The sequence below is a fragment of the Ochotona curzoniae genome, unplaced genomic scaffold (assembly GCF_017591425.1).
Source record: "Ochotona curzoniae isolate NIBS_2020 unplaced genomic scaffold, NIBS_Ocur_1.0 scaffold_3890, whole genome shotgun sequence".
NCBI classification, from domain to species: domain Eukaryota; kingdom Metazoa; phylum Chordata; class Mammalia; order Lagomorpha; family Ochotonidae; genus Ochotona; species Ochotona curzoniae.
This window is the reverse complement of record NW_024467115.1, coordinates 76,076-102,443: the sequence shown is the minus strand read 5'-3', so window position 1 is coordinate 102,443 and position 26,368 is coordinate 76,076. Positions and strand designations below refer to the sequence as shown.

General features: G+C 36.7%; 1 protein-coding gene across 1 annotated transcript in view; it reads left to right on the top strand.

Annotated features, from left to right (window-relative positions):
* Positions 1-26,093, top strand: part of GPRC6A (G protein-coupled receptor class C group 6 member A) — a 33,980-nt gene extending 7,887 nt beyond the window's left edge. The window contains 14 exon segments of the mRNA XM_040965646.1: positions 7,780-7,795; positions 9,963-10,086; positions 10,088-10,126; positions 11,577-11,884; positions 15,697-15,716; positions 19,869-19,892; positions 19,894-20,013; positions 20,016-20,033; positions 21,829-21,952; positions 24,925-25,071; positions 25,074-25,212; positions 25,214-25,464; positions 25,467-25,719; positions 25,721-26,093. Coding sequence (XP_040821580.1) covers positions 7,780-7,795; positions 9,963-10,086; positions 10,088-10,126; positions 11,577-11,884; positions 15,697-15,716; positions 19,869-19,892; positions 19,894-20,013; positions 20,016-20,033; positions 21,829-21,952; positions 24,925-25,071; positions 25,074-25,212; positions 25,214-25,464; positions 25,467-25,719; positions 25,721-26,093 — 1,956 coding nt within the window.
* Positions 26,094-26,368: the final 275 nt, after the last annotated feature.

Sequence of the window (26,368 nt, the reverse complement as noted above, 5' to 3'; positions counted from 1 at the left end):
GAAGGAAATTGAAAAGTGAAAAAAATATGCAAATTTTTATAACTGGCAATATTTCTCATAATTTTGGCAGAATGAACACTTGACCTGAATAAAAGCAGAATTAAAGATTCACTCTATTTCCTTTTGCAAAGTATGAATCTTACTTTTTTCATAGAAATATATATTTTAATAGAAAATTTATTTATAAATATAAAGTGCTCATTTCAGGGAGGTAATAACCTCAAATTCTTCAGGAAACAAATAAATTTTGAATATTCATTTAAGTATTAGAACTCAACTATTTTAAGATTAATTTGCTTGGAAATACTTTGTAACATACTCACTTCTGGATAGAGTATTCTTGGCATTTGGGAACTGGACTTAAAATTCTCAAAGAATTCAAATTTAAGGAAACAAATGGATAGAATATTGCTATATATAACTATATATAACTATATATAACTATAATATAACTATTCATGCAATAGTTATGCAAATGAAGGCATTAACTTCAAATGCAGAGAAAAAAAGTGGCACAATATTTTTCAATGCTGAAAAAAAAAGGACTGGAAGTCGGAACGACATTACCAATGAAATATCCTTCTGAAACAGAAGGAGACTTAAGACATTCTTAATCAAAGAGAAATTCACAGAGTTTATCACTTGAAGTCACATTCTAAGAGTGGCTAATGGTAGTTCTCTAAGTAGAAAGGAAATGTTAAAGAAATATCTTTATGATAAACTTGGGTTTGCTTAAATCAGACATCATAAGATATACAGGACACTAATTTTCCTTATGGATAGGAATAGCCATGAAAACCACCTTAATTAAATGAGAGGGGTACGAAAGAATCTCAGCACAAGACTTTGTGGTATTTTGTTTTCTTTTAAATTTGGTTCTGGGGTGTATGACAAATTCACTCAAAAGCTCCTCTGAATCTCTTGTATAGCACTGTCTAGAGCAGAAATCAATGAGAGAATCAGGACTTGAGTGTTTGTTGGGTTGTTACAGTAGGGCTGTGATTTAAAGAAGGAACGAATTAAGGCTTTGGATCCAGGTCAATGTAGATCTGTTTCAACTGAAGCACTGAGGTTATGCCACCCTCAGCAAATCTCTTAACCCCTTCCAGACTAGGATAGACAATTGAATAGCATTGAAACAGAATAAATTCTCCATGAATATTAGCTATTATGATTCATTCTACTTGATAGTTAAGTAATTAATTTAAGGATATCCTGTTAGCCAGATTAATGGGTTAGTCTTTTGACTATTTAAAATCATACAATATTAATGTGATAAATCCACAATTTATATAACAAGTAAACATTTAGTTTATCACCCCAACCCACATCACTTCACCCAAACTACTCTTTTCAAGATCATGAGTGTCTTCAACACTGAAAAATACAATGGTCAATTCCCAAGTCTCACGAGATTTCATCTAGAGAATGTTTGAAGAGATTGATTAACCCTAAAAATGCCTTCTCCGTCTTCTGAGGCTCCTTATATACCACTGGTGCTGTATCTCATTCTTCATTCCTCTAGTTTTCTTGTTATTTGCCTTCAGGTTAAATCTTTAGACTTCATCTCCTTAACAGCTATGCAAATTTTTGATAAAGATCTCTTCCAGTTTCATAGCCTTAATATCATCTTTGTACTGATGGTTTAAAATTTATAGTCCCAAAATAACTTCCACACTTTATATTCATATGTCTTATAGACTACTTAACTTCTTCATTTAGGTATGAAGCTGTGAAGATTCACAGTTGAAATTCTGGCATTGCTGTTCTAATTCTGGCACTTCATTTTTATTCACTGAAAATAATGGCAATGTGGTACTTTCAGTAACTCTAGAATGAAAACTTAGTTATTGTTGACCTTCTGTGTCTTCTTTTTATATCCCATATTCATTGTGCCAACCAAATGTGTGGTCCCATTTTTCAAGTCTACTCAGGATTTGAATAGTACACATTATCTTCATGAATTGTAGACTCATCAGAATTAATTTCATCTTGCATGAGTTACTTAAATAAGTAGTCTTAAATCTATTCTCAATATAAAAATAAAAAGTTCCTTTAAAGATAAACATCCTCGGCCAGCACAGTTGCATAGGAAGCAAATCTTTCATATACCAAGTGTGAGAATCCCATAAGAGTGCCAGTTTGTATGTAGCTGCTTCACTTCCAATCCTACTCTCTGCTTATGTCTGAGAAAGCAGCAGAGGATGGCCTAAGGTCTTGGGACCTTGCACTCAGGTGATTAGGCCGGGAAGAAGTTCCTGGCTCCCAGCTTTGGATCAGCTCTGCTCCAATCAGCTTAGTTTTGGCTGTTGCAGCCTTTTGCAAAGTGAACTAGCAGGTGGAGAACCTCTTTCTCTGTCACTCCTTCTCTATAAAAGTCTGCTCTTTAAATAAAAATAAATATTAAATAAATAAAATAAAGAGCAAAGACAATGGTGTGCTGATGCAGTGACCAAATACTCCAACACAAGTTAGTAAGTGATGATCCAAGCTCCACCAGCATCCAAATAGGGTGGGAAGTTCACTGTGGGCTCAGGAGGTGAATCCAGGCCAAGAGCTGCCTGTCCTGATGATTTCATTGATTTGACTAGGAGCAGAGATAGAGTAACAGAACCCAAACAGGTGCTAAAGAAATAGGGTGGATTTCAGAGCCCAGATCCCCACCAGAGCTACATTAGGTGTCATTTTGTATAGTGAGGCAAGACTCTGGGACCAGATTTCTGGCTCACTGAATTGCACTGATTCCACAGGAAAAATAGTACTAATGTGGCATCCTACCCTGATTAACTTTGTAAGCATATAAACTTTTTAAAAAATTTCATGTTTTTCAATGAAATAATAAAAGAAAAGTTCCCTAATTTGGAGAAATAATTGGGAAACAACATTCAGGAGGGACACAGAACTCCCAACAGGATTGACCAAAAGTGATCTGTGCCACGACACATAATAATCATGTTCGCTTCTGTTGAATATAAGGAAAAGATTCTTAGATGTGCTCATGAAAAAAAAAAAAGTTGATATATGGGGTAACCACAATAAAACTCCCAGCTGACTTCTCACAGGAAACTCTACAGGCCAGAAGAGAATGGAGCTACATATTTCAGATTTTAATATGAAAAAAAAAAGCTGGCCCGGCACAATATACCCAGCAAAGCCTTACTTTGTCTTTGAAAATGAAATAAAATTCTTCCACAGTAAAGAAAACCTCAATGAATGTGTCTATTCCAGAACTGCCCAACAAAGGATTCTTGAAGATTTTCTCTTGACAGAGAAAAGAAATGGCACTCAACCAAACCAAGACAATTGTGAAGAACATCCCAGTAAAATAACAACAGAAGACTAAATCAAAGAATAAACAGCATTGTTAAAATGACCGGGCAAAGTTATTGCCGATTCATATTAACCCTGATTATAACGGGCTTAAAACCATCAATTGAATGTCATGGATTAGTAAACTGGATCAAAAATCAAAACCTATCCATCTATTACCTAGCGGAGACATATCTGACCAACAAAGATCAGCAGAAACTACATCTCATGGATTTCAATGGTTTTGTTTTTATTTTTGTTTCTTCAGAGTAAGTTATTTTCTCATATTAAATCATTCACTGACTCACAGGTAGCACCATTTTTCTTCAAGAAGGTTCTTGATTTTCTTTTTCATTTCTTCAGCAACACATTATTCATTCAGTAGCTTGTTAGTTAACTTCATGGCACTGTAAATTTCTACTTTTCTTCCCGTTACTGATTTTGTGGCTTTTCATTTAAGGGGATATATAATAACTGTGCAGTAGGACTGTCAAATCCAGATGTGAGGATACAATGCAGTGTGCGTCACTACCTCCAGATCAAAGATGGACTCCCAGTGAAACTTTCACATGCATCTTGAGAATAAGATGTTGGACTCTCCACCATTGTCCATGCCTGAAATATCAGGGTGCACTTAATTAGCAAAATGATGGTCTTATGATTGTTTATGAAGAACTATTCTATTGTAAAAATATAGGGGAAATCGGTGGCGGGGGGAATAGAAGGCTTGGAGAAGGCATCAAGGAAATCCCAGAGCCTATGGAACTCTAGCACAAAATAACTAAAAATGAAAAAAAGAGAAATATATCTTAATGGTTAAAATAAAATAAAATAAAAGCCATAGCATATCACTTTACTCAAAAACTCTTTGACTTTCTATTAACACAGAAACATCTGTGGTGTTTACCAGGACATGAAAGGCTATCATATAAACCTTTGGCATTCTTTATCGCTTTCCCCCCTTGTGCTGCTTACTCCAAATTCACCTGCTTGCTTGCATTTCATCTGATCTGCCTCTTTAGGCCTCTCTTCTCACCTCACCTGGATTGTTTTACCTCCTGTGGCACAGGGATTTATTTAGTTTTATTGGAAAGGCAGGTCTACAGAGAAGAGATACAGGAAAGAAGATCATCCATCCTCTGGTTTACTTCCCAAGTGGCTGCAATCAAAAGCCAGGAATTAAAAGTTTTCTCTGGGATTCCCACATTGGTGCAGGGTCTCAAACTTTGGGCCACCCCGGCACTGCTTTCCCAGGCAACAAGCAGGGAGATGAAGGGAGGTAGAGTAGCCAGGACAGGAACCAGTGCGCATTTGTGATTATAGGCTTGCCAAGTGAGGATTTAACCACTCAGCCATCACACCGTGACCTGTTTTATCATTCTTAAAAGTCTTTGTATTATTATAAAATATTATGAAAACACAGCTTTAGTTGTTGATTTTTCCTATCAGAAATAAAGTTGATAGAGTAGTTTATCTATGATTTGTTCATTTATGTTTCTCTGGTATGAAAAGCAATGCCTGGCAAAAAGTAAAATTAGTAAATTTTTATAGAGCAAATGAATAGATACAGGCATAATTGAATGTTATTGTTTAACAAGAATGGAAAGCATCTACAGGCAAATTAAAAGTAATTTTATTCAATTTTAAAGTAATTGTCTGAGGCTAATTTAGATAAAGCAAGCAATTCTCAGAATCAAATTTTCAGTATATAAGACTCAAGTTTTCACTAACTTTACAAAGCATTTTATTGTATACGATCAGCTTGGTTTTGATAATAACTCAAGAGATTTAATGATAGTCTTCAGTGTAAGTGTATTTATGACCCCACCTCATTTCTTGTTTATTACTTTGATTTCTTACTTTGCATATTTACTTCTACAATATTTGCAGACAAATTGGTAGATTCAAAGAACTAAATAAAGCAACTTGTCTACTGAAGTGTTCAACCAAGAATTAATTCTATATAGCAGTCATAGGTAAATTTAGCTTTCTAAGTTATCTGTTACATGATCTTCCTTTATCCTAACAGAGATTTTCCACCTGTTTGTTTTTTTAAATAGTTGTATTATCTCTTTCTACAAGCATGCTTTTGAAGAAAACTTTCAATGATTGGTTGCCAACCAAAGCAGCCAGATCTGCAATAATTCACTAGCCTAGTCTACTCACGGTTGTCTGCCTTTGTTTGAGGTATTAAATGTGTTGATTTCCTGATATCTCAAGAAAACAGCCTATTACCCAATGTCCTATTTCCCCTGTAAAATTACCAATTCTTATTTTTGTTTGTATTCATGTAAAATCCTGTAACAGTTATTCCTTTTCCTGAGCAATTCGTACAGCATTTCATTGATGCTGTATAATTTCTGAATATATTATGAATTCAATAATTGATTAGAACTGCCCCTTGTTACTGAACTGCAGGTATTCAGGCAATGAACCAAAGTATTAAGATCATTTTCTCTATAAGTAAACATTTTTTGGAAGATGTACATTGAACATATAAAAGATTATTTATCCTCAAAACAAAAATATCACATTCACAACATGAGATGTGAACCCGATGGAGTCCGTCTGTTGAAAAGAAGGAACAACTAGATGGTAGACAGTTTGACTGGACTCACAATCGGTCAGGTGTTTAATATTTTGCCTCATTCGGAGAAAGGAGCTAAGACTGGACACATTGGGAAGATGTACTACTGATTCCCCAAAACAGATCCTCAGTTTGGAATTGTAAACCACAGAAAAACAATGCAAACTTGGAATTTCTGCTTTTAGCTTGTGAATTGTCTTTGTCAATATTCAGGTTTCAGAATACTTTTTAAAAATACTCATTTATTTTATTGGAAAATCATATATACAGAGGGGAGGAGAGACAGAAAGGAAGATCTTCTGTCCACTGATTCACTCCGCAAGTGACCGCAATGGCCAGAGCTGAGCCAATCCAAAGCCAGGAGCCAGGAGCTTCTTCCACATTATCTCACGTGGGTTAGGACTTTAGTCACTAGGCTACTGTGCTGGACCCTTCAAAATATTTCTGAGTGTTGCAGGATTCCAGCCATCCATCTAAAGACAGACTAAGGTAGAATTATCTATTTTTGTCTTGTTCCAATCGATATATAGCCATTCACCTACCAACTAACTATTGAGTGTCTCTTAGGTGTAGGCTCTATGTAACATACTGGTTCTGTTCCAGTAAACATATCACCTCTAGTTTTACAATGTTTATAATGCAACAGAAGAACGTTGTCTGGTCCAATATTTAAGACATTGATAGGGTGCCTGGATGCCACATGAGATTACCTGGGTCTGCCAACTCCAGCTCTGGATTTCAGCTTCCTGGTAAGGCAGATCCTGACACGCGTGATGCTGGCTCTGTAGTTGGGTCTTTGTCACTCACACACAAAATACGTATTTCCTAGCTCTGGTCTTTGACCTGACAACTTAGGCTTTTATGAGCATTTGGAGAGCAAGCCAGTGGATGGAAGACTAATCTCTCTTCTCTTGCTATTGCTCCCCTCCCTGTCTCTCTTCCTAAAGATCAAATAAATAATCACAAATAAACAAACAAATAGATATTTACAACTATAATAGAGGAGATGGACAATAATCAACTAACAAGGACAAATTGTAATACATGCTCTGAGGAACATGAATACATTTACTAGGGAAATCACATGTAAACTGAAATAAATTTTAAGAAGACCAACATCATCAGGGCTGGTGATTTTATGTCTCTCAACTTTGAGTCCTACACAGCATTCAGTAAAAATAAGTAGATACTTCATCAGAGCAGGTGGGATTCAAGCCATCTTCTGTGTCAGCCTCTAACAATGTTTTAATAGAGCTTTTCAAGAAGAGACAAAGCAGGATTCACTTTTTTCTACACGTCTGATAAACCATAGGGAGTTATTTGTGCTTGAACTTGATATCCAAGAAAATGTAAAAATATCCATTTATAAAGTTTTTCCAAACTGCTTGCTCCTGAAGATTCACATTCAGCTTCCAGTCATGTGCCAGCATGACTCAAAGCACTCGCTGTATCAGAGGAGAAAGCGGATTCTCTTACAGTGAGAGCTGTTTGTGACTATTTCAGCCTTCCCCTAACAATGGAGTATTAGGGTCTGATAGGTCACACTGATAAAAGGACTCTTTTCACTCTCATCAAGTATCTGAATACTGAGTGCTTCGGGCTCTTGACACTGCCCTATATATTACAGTGTGTTTTCAAGGAAAAGGGGCACCTCGACATCACTCCATAAACTTCACAATTCCTAACCAAGCTCATGAACTGCACAAGTTTGACAGAAAGACGGCATTATTAATTATACTAATTACCTGATTTGTGATTATTCTTGCCTTACCAGACACTTGATGTCTGTGATTGCTGCTTCTCCAGGACAAACATGATCCGGAGTTGTTTGTCTTTTACAAAAAAAACGAAGTGTCTCATATGGTTGCTGCACATAACCACAGATCAGGAAGTGTGTTGCACGAATAAATTCTCTCGAACATGTTTAGATTTCAAGATCTTGTCTGGTACTCAGACATGAAAACTGTTTATTTGTATTAATACTAATAACTAACATTTGAAGTCATATGTATTTTTTAACTTGAATAACATTAGTTTTGCAGATTTTCTTCAAAAGAAATATATCAGTCATAGAGTCAGCCACCATATGCAGAAGTAATGAGCATGTTTCCTTAACTTTTTAAATTGTACTTTTAAAAATAATCGGAGGCTTGGCATGATGGCTCAGTGGCTAATCCTTGCCTTGTACAAGCCAAGATTCCATATGAGTGCTGGCTCTAGTCTGCCTACACCAGTTCCCATGCAGTCCCCTGCTTCAAATCTGAGAAAGAAATAGAGGATGACTCAAATCCTTGGGACCCTAAACTCACATGGGAAACCTGAAGGAGGCTCCTGGTTTCATATTGGCTGGACTCTCGCTATTGCTGCCACTTATGGGAGTGGATCCAAAGACAGATCTTTCTCTCTGTATCTTCTTTTCTGTAAATCTGCCTTTCCAATAAAAATAGTAAATCTTTAAAAACAAAGAAATAATCCAAATCACTTGGATAAATTCTATAGATTTTGCTTTACAATAAACATATTTCTCTTTCCAACTATGCTTATTTTCTATTGCCTGCTAGAAATGTTTTCTTTTAAACATTAGTCAGTTATCCAAAACTCATTTTATAAGTATGTGTTTTTTATCACATCATTTTTATCAATGTTGTTCATTTTATTGTTGAAATAATTTTTCATGATAAATTATTAAAACCCTTCCCCAATAAAAGTTTTCATGATGAGCACTTTACCTCTTAAAAGCTTAACCTCGTTTGACATTGTATATGATGTAATGAAACACAGCGGCATGGACAGTCTTACAGATGAATTCTTTTTAAATAGAGCAGGCTAGTTGAGTTCTACTTTCAGTTGTAAAACAGGTTCGTTCTGTAATCTCAGAAAAATCTCTTAAACTAAGTTCTGGTTTCCATTTTTTTTCATCTATAAAATAATAGCCTGGATAATCTCTAAGGATTTGAGCTCTTATTGTCATGGTGATATGATCTCATGCCTCCCTCCAAGATTCTGTTTTTGTCTGTAAATTTTATCTCCTCTTGTATCCTGCTCTCTCTCTCTCTCTCTCTCCTCATCAAAAAGTACTAACTAAGCTGTCTAAGAATGCTGTAAGATAAAATGTGGATCTCATGTCACATTAAGGTTTCTTGCTGGTATTCTTCCTAGAAATTGGACACTTTGAGCTATTGCCATCATCACTGATTGGAAGGACTGCCATGGAATGGCACAAAACAATTAATGAAGGGTTTTGAGGACTGCGTTAGCATGCAAAAATGAGTACAGATTTTAGAAACCCAAGTTGAGGGTCAGATTTCAAGAATGGGGAGAACTAAGTAATAATTTCATCTTTATTCTGATAAAAATGTTATCTATGTTTTATTTTTCAAAAGCAATAGTGTTCATTTAACATTAGACAAGAACTAAGTAAATGTCCACATTACCATGACCCCCATTCTCAGTGCAGGGGATACTGAAATAAATACAAGAGATTCTGGATTTCCTTGTCAAGCAATCAACGAGTTTATCCTTAATCTTTTCTTTGTTTTTCTTTCCTAAAATTCAAATTGCAGTACTAATTTTCCAAATTTCATCTTTAGATAGCCTATAATTATAAATAATTATATTCAAATACTTTATTGTAACTTGAACTAAACCAAAACATTAGAGTAGGAAGAGCTTGAACAATATTTTCCTTATGCATTTCAAAAGTGTCTATTAATCTTTTACTATGTATTAGGCATTGTTTGTCATCCTTTACATACAGTGGTGGATGAAATATACTTAGGAGTAAATCAGCAATCAAACAACACAATGTTCTGGAATAATCATAATAAATTGATGTTGGCATTTGATGTACTGGTTGGGGATATGTATAGCCCATATGAGACCTATCAGAGTTTATACCCAGCCTCCATCCTCAGTTCCAACTTTCTGACACTATGCACCCTTGGAAGCAGCAGATGGTGACTCAAATGGAAATGCATATAGTATACAGAAATGTATATAGTATAAAATAGCATCCTGTCTGTGGAATAGCTATATTCTGGCTTGAAAAAATAATTATTTATAAACAGCTTTGAAATGTCCGTCTTTCCTCAAAGTCTTGCCATGATTCACAATATCAAAATGATCAATAACTGGAAACTGTTATCTGGAATCAAACTGGGATATGAAACCTATGACACTTGCACAGAAGTCCGTTTCACTGACAGCTGCTCTTACCTTTCTTTCTTTCTTTTCTTTCTTTCTTTCTTTCTTTCTTTCTTTCTTTCTTTCTTTCTTTCTTTCTTTCTTTCTTTCTTTCTTTCTTTCTCTCTCTCTTTCTTTCTTCTCTCTTTCTTTTTTTCTCTCTTTCTTTCTCTTTCATTCTTTCTCTCTTTCTTTCTTTCTCTCTCTCTCTCTTTCTTTCTTTCTTTCTTTCTTTTCTTCCTTCCTTCCTTTTGAAGATTTATTTGTTTTTTCCTGGAAAACAAGAGAGAAGGAGAAACAGAAAAGTGCCCCATCCTCTGGTTCACTCCCTGAGTGGCCCAAGAGCCAGAGTTGAGCTCATCTGAAGCCAAGAGCCAAGAGCTTACCCTGGACCTTGTATGTGGTTGCAGGGTTCCAAAGCCTTGAGCTGTCCTGCATTGCTTTCCCAGGCCACAAACAGGGTGCTGCATTGGAAGTGGAGCAGCCGGAATGCAAAGTTTTGCCCACATGGGATCTTGGATGCAAAGAGAGGACCTCAGCCATTAGTCTACTGTGTTGAATTGAGCCAGAGGAACTAACGGTGTTCAGATGTGACTATTCTAACTCAAGCAGGTAGGCTTTGTTTTTATCTCTGTCTACCAGTTTGTACAGCAATCATTATTTTAAAAAAAAGCAAAAAGCAAAGAAACCTGAATAATCTAGTTATCAAGTTGCTTTCAGATTGATCTTTCTCTTGTTAAAGAAAGGATATACCATATTATTAATAATGTAGTCAGAACATGATAAAAGAAAAATTACCACTCAGTCGTTTCTTTTCCAAAATTTTTGAGCATGATTTGGATAGGAAATAAACTTCTGGGGACCTAAATTGTCTTATTTCTGAAATAACACCAATGAAGTGCTATAAAGAACACTGAAGAGAGTATGGAGTGGGGCAGGGAGCAGGTGGGATAGTATCAAGGAATATTTCTTAAAACATTGATGCATAGCTTCAACCTGAGTGTGAAGGGCTGACAAGAGAAGGTGAGTGAGGAAATGAGAGTGTCTCGCCAAGAAAGTAGCAAATGAAAAACTGGAAGAATAACAGTAATTACCAAGATGGCTATATCAATCAGAAGGGAACACAGTAACATTCATTCATAAATACTTGAAAAGGTTGAATCATGCAGAGTATTGTAAAATGTATTGCTTGCATTTTGTTCTTTGAAAAGAAAACAATGCATTGAGAATACTATAAAGCTAATCATGTCTTTTTTGCAAATTTAAAAACATTTAAAAAGCTTTTGTAAGCTTTTTGTAAACTTAAGTTTAACTATAAGTTCTGTAAACATTTTTTTGAGGATTCATTGTATAATAATTTAAGGCTAAAGTGGTAATTCATTAAAGGAAACAAAAAATTAGGGAAATTTTCTGTAAATCCAAAAAGCAAAGAATGGAGCACTCACTATGAATAGACACTTGGAATTATTCAATACTACAACTCAGATTCTATTTCCAGATGTTCTGAGCCAACTGCATATATCCTAAATGAAGTTTGCTGCCCTTCATTGCCCAGTGACTTTTATCATGCTGTAGTAATGGCCCATCTGATTCTGAAATCTGGATGAAACTGTATTGGCATCATAACTACAGATGATGACTGTGGATGCTTAACTTGCCACACTTTTACAAATAGCCATCAAAGTTGTCTAGCCTTCCTCTTAGATAGCTCCCTAGAAGTGAGGATTAATCAGACATCTGAGAAAATCATTGCAGAATCCCAAGGCAATGTCATGGTCATGTTTCTGAGGAAACTCATGTGTCCAAGTCTTCAATGAAGCCATTGTAAAGATCATATACGAGCCTGCCATGGTAGCCTAGCAGCTAAAGTCCTCACCATGTATGTGCTAGAATCCCAAATGGACATTGATTCATGTCCTGGCATGACATGGACCCATGTTTTCAATCCAGCTCCCTGCTTGTGGCCTGGGAAAGCAATCAAGCATGGCACAAAGCCTTGGGAACCTGCACCTGCATGGAAAACCTGGAAGAGGCTCTGGACTCCTGGTTTCAGATTGGCACAGCTCCAGCCATTGCAGCCATTTGTGGAATGAATCAAGAGATGGAAGATTTTCCTTTCTCTCCTTCCTTCTGTATATCTGGCTTTCTAATAAAAATAAAATAAATGTTTAAAAAGAAAAGAATACATAGAAATTTTGGGTTGTAACTGATAATTGATGAATTGCCACAAAGATTAGCAGCATTCCAAATACTAAAGAGATTGACAGAATTGCAGGGTTTACCTTGCATGAAAGGAAATATATCGTCTTCCCACTTCTTTCTTCAAAACTTTGCTAAGTTCCCCAGTGACAATAACAAACCTTTAAATTAATATAAGATGCTTTTGTCTGCCTGTGCACATGTCCAGAATACTGAATTGAATTGATGTATTTTTAATCGTTCTCAGGAGGCGTTTGCATGTAAACTCAACAAGAATGTAGAAAGAAACTTCATGAAAAAAGACTTCCTCTAGCAATATACTGAGCCAGGACTTGTTCAACTTGCAGCGTTTGCCATTGGCTGTGCCACTTGGGATCCAAGCCATGCTTGAGGCTTTCAGAAGCCCAATGTGTTTCAACCAAGTGAGATACCAACTCATATTCAAGAGAATTTCTGTACCATCATTTCCTCCATCCCATTTCCTGCTTTGATTTGCAAAGATTTCTATTTGTGGGTGATTGTCCCTGGGTCTGTGTCTGCTACCTGGTGGTTGCAGATTACCTACCCATGACCTGAGGCTCAGCTTCCAGCCTCACATGAGGAACGTGACCTGTGACTTGGTTTGAGGGTCCAGGGAGATAGGCATGCTTACTAGCCACTTACAATGCCATTGTTGGGTGGGAGTATCATCAGGACCACCCTTCTACCTTACCCGTTTTCGAATACTATTTAAACCTATATGTTCCCCCAATAAGCAGACATCCCTCACCAGGTTGCCTCCAGTGGTTCTGCAGCAGAAAACATCATTGCCTCATCCTCAGTTGCCTTGGTGCCTGCAGGCAGTCTTCCCCGAGATCTATTAGCTTTTCTAGTTCCTATTTCTTTTTAAGTAGAAATTTCCAGTATTTGAGTGGTCTGCAGTTCTATGATAGTTATTTATTCTTAAAGGAAATAAATGAATATCTTATTTTCATCTCCCCCACTCTGATCCACTGAAGTTTTGGTTGCTTTTAAAGAAGATTCTGAGGATAGTGCTATATCCTGTGAATTTGTGGATGTTCCAGTGCTGCATGTAACACAGTCATATCTTATTTGAAATGCCTTAGACCAGAAATGTTTCACATTTCACTTTTTAAAACAATATTTTAATATTTATACCTATGTAATGAATTTTGTTGAGGAGAGTAATCACATCAAAACATGAAATTCCTTTGTTCCATGAATACCTTTTGCACAGTAAATTTAGAGTAACTGAGTTTCAGCTGCAATTTTTCATATCAGGTCAGATATGAAATTTTCCATGTTACATGTCAGCACTCAAAATGTTTCAGATGTTAGTGCAGTTTGGAATCTGAATTTTTTTTATTAGAGTTCCTGAGCTTGTAGTCAGAATAGGGAAATTGAAGCTATTGTATTCCAAAAATATGGCACTAGCGCAACTTCTGCCAGCATACCATTTGCTTTTCACTGTGTTCTTAGTGGTTTATATGGCTTTCCTGCCTCCAGACTCTTTTGTTAGGTATAGTCATGCCAGAACTCCAATTTTCTTAAAAGGCAAGTTGGCAGATCAATTATGATAGTCAAAAAAAAATCACTGATTGTGAATTGTGCATAAAATGCATCTTTATTTTTCTTTGATCAGTTTACAAAAAATTATCATTTAATGTGACTCTGCTTGTGAAAATTCTTCACTGTGTTTTCTTAAATGTCTGATGAAGGCATTTCAAAGTAAAAATTTTCCTCATGGATGATAAGCTTTACTTATTAGAAACAAGTTTCTCAATAACGTATATGCAAAGCCGAATTTGTACATGTTGTGGCAGAATCATATTGCAAAACTATATGCATTTAAAATTTTTAGGAGGTAAGATGATGATAAAAGATTCAGTTCTTCTGATCTTATAACTGAATGTCCAGAACAGATTATTCCACCTTGTCATTTTTGTTTTTGGGCAGAACATTTTTCATGTGATGATCAGAGGGTGTTTTGATCCACTTTTCACCTTACAAGTCAAAAATCTAAGTAAGATGTAAAACTAGAGATTTTAATCTTTTAAAAACTAAAGGTATCTTTTAAATATTATATGTGTAATGATATAAGAATGTTTATTTAAATTCATTTTTTCATAGTGTCACACTTTAATGGTGTGGTAGATTTATTAAACTATAAATCAACTTTCTAAAAATAAAAATTCTTCACAATATTCTAAGTTTCTTGTCACGCTTTCTAGTACATTTTATTATTTCTGTCTGATGCATTGCAGAGAAATACTCTCTACTTTAACTAACCCCACTACATGTAATTTTAAGAATAAGGAAAAGAAATAGATTCAATCATAGACACAGGCACGGCAAATGATATAGGAATAAAGCAGCTCATACAGAAAAAGAATAAACTATTCATCCACTAATGTTCTGGGCAAGACTATTTAAATCAGCGAGTATCTCAAAAATTTTGAGAGAAACACTTGAAAAAGTATAATCAAAGTCCTCCTAAGTGTTTTAGTTAAACACTGGGAGGCTGGGGCTATTCTCTATACCTCTGAGAACCTGTTAATCTAGAAACAAATAGAAACAGATCGGAAAGGAGGGACTAAGAGGGCAACTTGCTCCTTTGATCATGATGTTAGTGAGCCACATCTAGTCATGCCATTCTGTAAGACAAATAGTGCAAACAGTGTCTTTTTCTGAAGAAATCTCCACAGATATTACATTCAAAGGATCAGTGACTTTAGGATCCCTAATCAAAGACACATTCCTAAAAATTACTTTGTTCCCTAGCAGAATTGACTAAAAGTTAAAGATACTTTCTGGATGGCTTTAGATTCAAATGCTTTTAAATGAGGTAGTTTTTGCACTGTTTGGGAAAAACACTTCTGACTCCATGTTTGGTGATATTTGTGATTCATAATCAGGGACAGAACAATCACCCTTGCTTTACTATAATCAATTTTAATAATCAAATCTATATAAGGTTATAATTTCCTAGTTATAAATAATGATTTTCTTTTTAATTTCTTTCCCTTTTGATATAAAAGGTAGTAAGCACCGTATATGTGTCATGAGAGAATTCTTACAGTCAAACTTCTACTCATGTGTTTACTTAGCAAATATTTGCTGGATATCTTAGTCTTCCATGCCTTGTGTTGTATTCTAAAGATACGATGGAAAGCAAGACAGAATTCCCTCCCTAAGGAGTCATCTATCTAGAAGAGTGTGCGATCAACCAACAAAGACAGTTACAATGCTGAATGGTTTACCACAATGCCTTACAAAAACGTAAGATGGCATCAATGTGCATAAGTGAGACAGCTAATCTAGCATTAGCAATTGAAAAAACATTTAACTAGGGGCATGATATCTAGGGCAAATATGATCCATAGGTAGAAGTTAGCCAGGAAATAAATACTCCAACAAAGTCCAGGAAGGAAGAAATAATCCAGCACCCTCAGGAAGCAGAAAATAGCAAAATAGGACAAGAGTTTCACATGGAAACTAAGAAGTAAGTTTGGAGAATTTAACAAAGAACACGTTGTTAAGATCTTGTCAGTTTGGGCATCTCAAACTTTAATGTGCAATGAAATCCCTGGAAGTCATTTTATTATGGATATGCTAATATAATATATTGAAACCCAATCTAATATCTTTCAAGTGATACTGTAAGAACCATTCTTTAAATAGAAAGATTACAAACTATTTTTAGGAGTTTGAACTTGAATGAGTAAATGTGAGCCAATTAAAATGTTTCTTAGGAGAGCAGCGATCTGTTCTTCACTGTAAGAACAGCGTTTCAACATCAGTATAAATTGATTAGCGGAACACAAAGCTGGGAAACAGACCGTGGCAATCCAGGCGTGAAATAAGAATACTTTGTTTTACAGATGTGATAGTAAGGATTAAAAGACATATGTATTTTTAGAATGCCTAAGAATGAAGAGCTTTTAAAAATAGATTTTTTAATGATTTATTTTATATTTATTGGAAGGCAGATTTACAGAGAGAATAAGAGACAAAAATCTTCTGTCTGCTGGTTCACTCCCAAAATGGCTGCAAAAACAAGTGCTGAGCTGATCCGAAGCCAGGAGCCAAGAGCCAGGAACTTCTTTTAGGTCTCCCACGCAGGTGCAGGATTCCAAGGCTTTGGGTCATCCTCTACTGCTTCCAGGGCTATAAGCAAGGAGCTGGATGGGAAATGGAGCAGCTGGGACAAGAACTGGTGCTCACATGGGATTTCAGCACATTCAAGAAGAGGATTTAGTCACTGATGCACATTGTGCCAGGCCCTGGAGATGGATTTGTTGTGAAGAATGACACGCTAAAAACAACAAATAAGTGATAAATGATTCCACAATTGGTCAATGGTACCATTTACTGGGAACAAAATTAGGAACTAGAAAAAGTGGAAGTCTGGTAGGCAAAACAGTGGAATTCCATTTTAGAGATTTGTTGGATTTGAAGAACTGATGATACACACGAGGGCAGCCATGTGATTACACATGAGTTTGGAAGCTGGGAGAAACCTAAGTGTCTTTTTGATGTGTTAAGGAGAATAACAATAATGGTAAGACTAATGATGCTTTAATCTTTACAATATTACAATAGGTCTGCAGAACTCAGGTACTTTCCACTTAGGCTTAGAGAAGCAGGGAGAGAAAGTGTTAGCAGTTAACAAGACTTGAAGACGTTTATAGATGGGGGAACTCCAAACTAAAGTCTGGTCCATGGTGACTTATAACTAGCACCATTCCAGCTGAGAGTTTAGTGTGCTTTCTGCTGCACCAAAGAAAACTCCAGAAGAGGGCCTGGCTCGATAGTGTAGTGGTTAAAGTCCTCGCCTTGCACACTCTGGGATCCCATATGGGCACAGGTTCTAATCCCTGCAGCACTGCTTCTCATCCAGCTCCCTTCTTGGGCCTGGGAAAGCAGTCAACGACTGCCCAAAGCCTTGGGACCCTGCACCCATGTGGGAGACCCAGAAGAGTTCCTGGCTCCTGACTTCAGATTGGCTCAGCTCCAGCCGTTGCAGCCGCTTGGAGAGTAAACCATCGGAGGGAAGATCTTCCTCTCTGTCTCTCCTCCTCTCTGTGTTTACCTTTCCAATAAAAATAAATAAATCTTTGAAAAAAAGAAAAGAAAGAAAACTCCAGAAGAGAAAAAAATATCATGATTTGAGCATCCCTGCAGAGAAATAAGCTGTTTCCTTGTTGTTCTGTAACTAAGCTACATAAACATGAGAATACTTGAGTTTATGAAAATTGAATTTAAAAATCAATTCATTGTGCTACAAAAACCATTTGAATCTGTTCATAGTTTTTTGATAATATATATTTTCCACAAAATTTTTGAAAACTTCATCTTTTCACACACAAGCTTCTCTCTGGAGATACAGCAGTCAGCACAGACAATGCTAACCATAACACCCTAACTGATGTGGCAACCTGACTGTATAAATAACTGATGGGAAAAGCCCCGAATAGCTTAATAACTGAAGTGTTAACAAAATTTACCTTAGTCCTGAGCACATGTTCTATCCTATTTAGTGAGTTATAAATGCACTGCTTTATTTACCCCCACCCTCTTTCCTGTAAAAACAAGCACACAATCCTGCAGTTTATTTACATTATACAATGTTATCATTATTTACAGAACATATGTGTCAGAACTTTACCTTGTAAAACCTCATTAAATGTAGGAGAAAACAGGTGGGAGTTGTAGTTCAAACACAGGAGTGAAAGAGGATATTCACCCTAACCAGCTGAGACACTGAGGTTCTGTGTACGCTGCTTAAGCAAGGACAGGAAGACAAACCAGTGCACAGGCAGCAGTGAGAACACTGGAAGCAGGCCTTATTATTACTTCCTCTGCTCTTTCTTTTAGACACCTCTTAGATAAATTTTGTTGGACAATTCCGTTAAGTATGTTTTATATTGTGTTTTTTTTTAAAAGTAAGTTTAGCAGATCTGGCATGATAGCCTGGCAGCTAAAGTCCTTGCCTTGCATTTACTGGGATCTCATATGGGTGCCCTTTTGCATCCTGGCTGCTCCACTTCTTCTTTTTTTTTTTTTTTTTAAGATTTCTTTTTATTGGAAAGTCAGATGTACAGAGACGAGGAGAAAGAGAGAGGAAGATCTTCTGTCCGATGATTCACGCCCCAAGTGACCACAATGGCCAAAGCTGAGCCAACCTGCAGCCAGGAGCCCGGAGACTCTTCCAGGTCTCCCACGTGGGTGCAAGATCTCAAGGTTTTGGCCATCCCCGACTGTTTTCCCAGGCCACAAGCAGGGAGCTGAATGAGAAGCAGGACTGCCCGGGATAGAAACGGTGTCTACATGGATCCTGGCCTAAGGTAAGGTCTGTAGCCACTAAGCTATCACGCTAGACCCAGCTGCTTCACTTCTTTTCCAGCTCACTACTTGTGGCTGGCAAAAGCAGTAGAGGATGGCCTAAGGCCTTTGGACCTTGCATTCGTGTGGGAGACCTGGAAGAAGCTCCTGGCTCCTGGCTTCAGACTGGATCAGCTCCTATCATTGTGGCCACTTGGGGAGTGAACCAGCAGATGGAAGATGTTTCTCTCTGTCTCTCCTCTCTGTAAATCTGATTTTCCAATAAATATTTGTAAGTCTTTTTTTTTTAAATTTAGCATTCATGAAAATGCTTAAGATACATGAGAATTATATGTAAAAACAAACATACCTTTAAATTTTTGGCCTAACTTATGTTTGGTCATTGAAATGAAATTTATCTTAGAACTTAATTTTATTATATTCTCTGAACCCCCTCAAAAAAGTGAATCCTCTAAAAATAGATGAACTGTGGAAAAAATGGAATAGAAACACCTATTCCAACTGAGTATTCTCTATTTCATTCTGTACATTTTGAACTCAACAAGAATCATGGTTTAGGTAGTGATTAAAGCCTTTGTAAGCATATTTATTTAGCCATGCCTAAATATCAAATTAATATTAGATGCAAATAGGAAATCTGTTTTCCTTTTAGTGTTCTTCCATTGTACCCAAATCAACAGCTGTTTTGTTTCTTAGAAACACTCTCTGTCCCAGGTCTATCCTTATTCTCACTGCACCGCACGGGCAAAAAGACAAGTAAGTCTTCATGATATTTATTCCCAGTCAAATTTAATAAGCATGTTGCGTATTGAATTAAATCTAGAGGTCACTATAGTGTGCATGTGGACCTTGGAGCAGACTAAGAATCACTGATGGTGTTAAGACAGCAAGTTATCGGGTTTACCATAGTCATACCATTAATGGGAAATGAATCCTTAATTAGAGCTCAGGCCATTATGAAATTCTGCAACATACATACTTGCAGATGCTCAAATTTCAATTTTATAGGCTAGAGAAACTACATACATAGAGATCAATTTACATTCTCAAATTGCAATTTGGCAGAAATTAGGTTAGAATTTAAGAGCAATTCATTTTGAAACTCTTGCTAGGTGATTAACAATCTCCCAAACAATAAACCAGAATTTACTTGTTTTTTTTATTATTAAGCGACATTCTTATAAGCCAGTGCTACCATTTGAATGATTATACACTTTATGGTATTTATTCAATGTTTCTGAATTAATTTCACTTTGATGCCCATGGGGACTTTGAATACTGAGTATGATGCGTTCTGGAAAGAAATCAATGGCTATTTCTCTTTTGCAAATATGGCTGAATATAATCTATATAATTACGTCTTCATTGTCACAAAACAAGAAAGAAAAGATGAGAACTCAAGAATCTTAAGGTAATTTTGTGGTAGCAGCTTTGTAGCTTTCAAGTCGATTGCTGTCTCAGTTGTTAACATTCTTGACTCTGCTCAGACCTTCAGCCTTTTCATGGTCCACACTTTTGCCTTTTAGTACCATGCCCTCAAAAGTATAATGATCCATTGTATACACCCTCAATTACTGTCTCTCTTCCTTATCCCTGCACTCAACTAACACAAACCTTGTTAAATTTACATGTCTGCCTACTCCATGCTTCCTTAAGAGCTAAGCCATGCTGAAAAAAAAAATGAAAGGAAACAGAGAGGCTTTGTAATTTCACTTTAATTAATTATTTTAATTTATTTGAGAGACAGAGAGAAACATTTGATTCTCTGCTTCCAGCAGACACTATGACTAGGCTAAACCAAAGTCACGACAACAAGGAACTCAACCCACGATTCCCACAGGAGTGGCAGTGACCCAACTGCTTGAGCATTGCCTACTGCTTCCCTGGATATGTCTTTCTGTTCCAGTGACAGAACGGAATAAGCGTGAATGATCTGGGTTTCCCTGCCACCTTTGTCCACATCCCTGCCCTCTGTCTGGTACTGTGGATCGAGTGACTGCTGGGAAAGTCCGCTCCTCCACTTGACATCTTCACTTACTCAAGACATCATTTGGTAATAACACACTCTCCTGCATCTTTAACTCTTCTCTTTCCTGCATTATTCATACATTGATAATGAGTAGGCTAGTTCTCTTATCTGAATAAGAAGAAACTCGGCTGATTTCCCCACATCCTCCTGTATAACCTGTCTCTTCTACCAGCCTGACCTCATTTCCTATTACTTTCTCCTATCTTGCTTTTCTATGTGTGTTTCCCCCTTCTCCTACTTGAGGATTTTATACCTGCTGTTTCATTTGCTTGTAATGATTCTCTAAGATGTCCATAGAATTTGTTTTCACACCTCTTTTCTGTCCTTCCTACAGTTACAACTTTTCAGTGAGGCCTTAATTGAGGAAGCTATTTAAAACCTGGGCTGCTTTTCATCGTCCAACTCATCCTCACATTCGAGAGAAAAGACTAGCAACAGTGGTGAAGAACATCTTGACAAAGCCACATTGAACCATTTACCCTGGTGTCCCAAGGGTACAGCAGCAACACAAACTCATCTCATAGGGTATGCTATGTTAAAGGGGATAGGGATGGAAAAGAGTAACATACTGGAGTGAAAATAACTATGGGCTGCATCTGATGCATAAAACTCTCTAAAACTAGAACATTGCATGTAATTTACATTGTGTCTTGCAGAATCTTACGTAAAATCTCAGAATATTTAAATGTTATTTATGTAGTTAAGGTTTTCTTTTTAATAAACATGTTCATGGTTGTAAATTCAAAACATTACCAGGTTTGACTTTTCTATTTAGAGAGTATTTCCTCCTCAAAGAACATGATAAGAACTTTTGTCCAGAATACTTAAGTCAAATATTTTACCATTTTCATAGATGTGACCATAATTTCCTTCTTTCCTGTTATTTCTTATATTCTCTGCCTCTGCTAGGGAACTTCTGAAATAGCTGATTTCCATAATTTACTATGGAAGTTAATGTGACTAATACTGTGTTGTTTCTAAAGTGATTTCAACACCTGAAACATTTGGTATATGTTAAGCTGTTCATATTACTCAAGATGGCCAAAAAATTCTTTAGTATTATGAAAAAAGGCTAAAATGCTATCTAGGAAATACATGTTAAAATTGAATTAAGAGTAATGTTTCAAAGTAATTTTTTTCAAAATGAACTAGGGATTTCTTTTGACATTTAATCTAGCGAATTCAATAGGAGTGCTCCTAGGAATGAAATCCTGGACAAATGAAGACAACTACAAGAAGTCAACACAGCTGTTGCTATGAATATCAGAATTGTCCTGAAAACCACCACAGGAACCAGACAGGCAATTATAATCCCAGCAACATGAACAGTGACAGACCATACTTTTTCTGTTAAGTTGACTTTTTCATATGAATCCCATTTTGGTGTATTTTTTCATTGGAAAACACAAAGATTTTGACCATTCTCCCATTCAGAAAAATTCCAGTGAGATTTCATTTAGCTCAAAATTTGCTAAGTTACATTAACAGCCACACAATCTATAACTAATAGAGATATGAAAACAACTTCAGTTCCAAGGAGAAAGGCATTTGCCTCATGCAGGTTTCTCTTCAGCAACTTTCTCTAACTCCTCTGTCTTTTTTGTCAATGTACCTCCACACAGACTTGCTTGATTTGTGATTTGGCTGCAAAAATCACCAATAAGTAAAAGCTGAACTAACTAGACTGAATAGATTAAAAACTCAGGCACACGGAATTAAGAAACAGAGGTATATATTCCAGTAATTTTATGATTCCTACCAAGGGGCAAAAGTTAAGCCTAAAAAAAAGAAGATTCTGTGAGTCAAGAGACTGAGCTATTGACAGAGATGAGGTAGTAGGCACCAGTTGTTTGCCAACTCTATCTTCAACGGTTTGACAAGATCAGAACAAACTACACAAGCTAAAGAACAAGACTGAGGTCAGCTGAACAAGATTGGGCTCTAAAAGAAACTCTCATCACTTTCTCTGAAATGAAGACTACTTGAAAGCTCCATATTCCCTTGCTGACTGTAGGATTCCCACTCATTGAGTATAAAACCTGAAACCCTCAGAGCCAGAATAGTTTCCAAATGAGTATAACTGGAAATTATTCTTCATGGATCTGTAACTGCAAATTCAAGCAGCCTCAAATAGAGATTTATATATATACGTATATATATATATATAATTTTACATATATATGCCTATATTGAGCAACTATAGAATCTCATTGTTACTTTTTTCTAAATAATATAACAATTTTATGCATTTCATGATATTAAATTGTATAAGTAATATACAAATAATTTAAAGATATCAGAAAGATGTGTCTTAGCTAAATACAAATACTATACAACTCTGTAGTAGATTGGAACATCCCTAGATTTTGATATCCACAGAGGGTCCTGAATCCAATCTCCCATGAATATCAAGGCACAACTGTAGGGTTTTTTTTTATTGTCTTCAAGGATATAAGCATACTCATGTAAATCTTCTAATATCCATTTTCTGTCATAGTATTGCCAAAATGTGATAGAACCCAAATTGAGAGAAACAATGCTACAATCTCAGTAATTAAATTACTTAGGATGAGTTTAGGAAATATGGCATGTAGTAACTATCTTCGAAGACAGATAAGTAAAAATTCCTAGAGAGTTTTTGTAGTCTTGCAGTCTTTTTAGGCCCAACTGAGTTGTGCTCTGGTAACCAGGGACAGCTACTTCTAGAAGCTAGCACAGGAGACTGAGAATATCCTGGAAAGAGCTAGGAGCTGCTCTAAAATGAGGTCATGTCGTATTATCTACATCGCCAGCATGTGTTTTGACACACGCTGAGCTAATGGTATAGTAGCCACCAACTATCATGACTAAGACAAAAACTGAAAAAAAAAAGATATTTATAAGGAAAGAGAGTGATGGTAGAAAAGGTGTGAACCTTATTAACAGAAATATAACCTCACTCAGAAGTTAATAAAACAGAACACCAGACCTTTGAAAATGAGAATGAGCACTTTAAGCATCCCAGAAGTATAATTGGATGGATGCCCTAAGAGGGGCTTTTGGAAAGCAGTGAAGATGTATCATACTTAGTGGGGTAGTTGGGAAGGGAGGTGCAGTGGGTAAGAAACAAACACAATCCCTCTCCAGAGATTATATTCTAATACCAATTATGCTGCCCTGTTGCCCAAGCCAACATAAATACCTCCCAAGGTCTTCACTGCAGTGTGAAAGGCTTGCATTCACTAATATCTTGGGGAGAAAATAAATTCAACCAATAATTAAATGACAACTAAATTCTTCATCAAGTGTCATTGCTTACAATCTTATATTGTCTCACTGTGCAAAGAGATCTAACGTTTTTAAAATGACTCAGCCAAAACTATCTCTAATTTTATAGGAACTGTATCTTTTTTCATAGGAGCAGTTTGCATATATTGAAGTCTGTGGTATGCAATGTCTCATGTGAAGCATTTTTTAAAGATTTATTTATTTCCATTACAAAGTCAGATATACAGAGAAGAGAAGAGACAGAGAGGAAGATCTTCCATCCTATGATTCACTTCCCAAGTGACCACAACAGCCAGAACTGTGCTGATCTGAAGCCAGGAGCCAGAGTTCTTCCAGGTCTCCCACGTGAGTACAAGGTCTCAAGGCTTTGGGCTGTCCTCTACTGCTTTCCCAGGCCACAAGCAGGGAGCTGGATGGGAAGTGGAGCTGCCAGGATTAGAGCTGGTGCCCATATGGGATCCCAGCATGTTCAAGGCAAGGACTTTAGCCACTAGGATTCACATGGCACTGGGCCCTCATGTGAAGCGTTTTATAATTGTCATCTCCTTAGAGACAGATTTGGTAACATGATCAAAAAGTTCAGTTAGCTTGTCCAAGATCACAGTTGTAGAGAAAAGAACAGGATTTCAGCTATGCCTAATTCCACAGCCCTAATTCCTGACATAGTCCCTGAATTGGTACTTACAATTACAGGTTCAAGAAAGAGTAGAATCTGTTGTCTATCTTGCGTATATCAATTTCCTAAAGACTCATAGCCAGGCTAGCCTGTTTTTGTTTTGTTTTGTTTTTTGCTAATGCCTTCTTGCACTCCTCTCACCTTTACTCCTTCTCTTTTTACTTCCTTTGAGGTTCCTGGCATGTTTTATTTTAATAAGTAACCTACGTGACCATTAAGTGTATCTGTTTTCTAGGCAAGACTACTCTCAAGGAGGAGTTGATTTGTAGTAGTATGGACTATCACCCAGTTTAAATGTTTGCGATGTAACTGAATCCTCCTGTCTTTTAGATACAGATCACGGCCTTTTATGCAACAACAAAGTTCACCGGGCCTCTGTAAGCAGCACTAAGTGCTTTGAGATGGAAGTGGAGTGACTTCTTGCTATCTTGCTCCTGACCCTCTCCCTACTAGAAACCCTGTTTGTTCTGGCCATTGGCACCATCTGAACACACCTGTCATGACATCATCTGGAGAGCTGATGGTGTGTTCTGTGATCTTCCTTTGTCATTGGTTCAACTTTGCCAGCACAGGCTTTTACATTGGAGAACCACCAGACTCAACATGTAGAAACAGACAGAGTGAGTTTTACTCTCTGTGTCTCCTGCATTTTGTTGAAGTCATTGAAAATTGTACTAGCCTTCAGCATCAATGCCACATTGCAGAATTTCCTGAAGGACCCCTGTAAACCTATCCTCTTTGTCCGCATTTGCATCAGCATACAGGGTATCACTTGCACATTCTGGCTGGTCTTCACAGCACCTGCTATGGAGGAGGATGTCTCCTTGCCCAGAGTCATTATCCAGGTATGTGAAGAGCGATTCACCCTTGCATTGGCACCATGGTGGGCTATATTGCCATCCTTGCCTTCATTTGCTTCATATTTGCATTCAAAGAAAGGAAATTAACTGAAACTTATAATGAAGCCAAATTCATAACATTTGGGATGCTCATTTACTTCATTGCTTCAATCATATTCATTCCTGTCGGTGCTACCACATTTGGCAAATATTTGCCAACTCTGGAGGTTATTATTATTTTAATGCCTAACTATGGGATCCTGTGTTCTATGTTCTTTCCCAAATGCTGTTATTTGTAAGCAAAAGACTAATACATAGTCTGCCTTTGTCAAGATCATTTATAGTTATTCTGCTCATAATGCAGTAAGCCTTGCCAAAAGTCACCTTTCACTGGACTTCACTAACAGCAATATCACAAAGACCAGCCCCGGGTCTAGGGGCAAGTCAGCAGGCTGGCAGAAAAGCAAAAAGCTTCAGGCACAAGGTGCATAGAAAAACAAGGAAAGTGTTGCAACTGTACCTAAAAGATTGCCTTGAAAAATAATTTCAAGTTTATTAAGAATCACATTCCAGAATAAAATACCTTTGTGTCTAAAATGTGTATGGACATTCCCAGCAAATAGGTCAAATGTATTTCTTCCTGTCAAACCACATTTATAACGGAAAAAAACAGAGCCTCCTTTCATTCCCTTCCACTTCCAGAAACTGCCATGTTGGTACCTCCTTCCACTTCACCACAGAGTTACAGGCACGTATTCTACTAAAATTTAGCCCATAATATATCATCCTTATTCCTGTCTCTTCTCCTCTTTGTCATCTCTTTTTATGTGTTTTTCTTCTTTATCATCTTTATCCTTTTCATGTTAGTACTCTTTATAACTAAATAAGAATTTGAGTAATTATCCTGGACCAGGTGTGCTGATAAATGCAAAGGT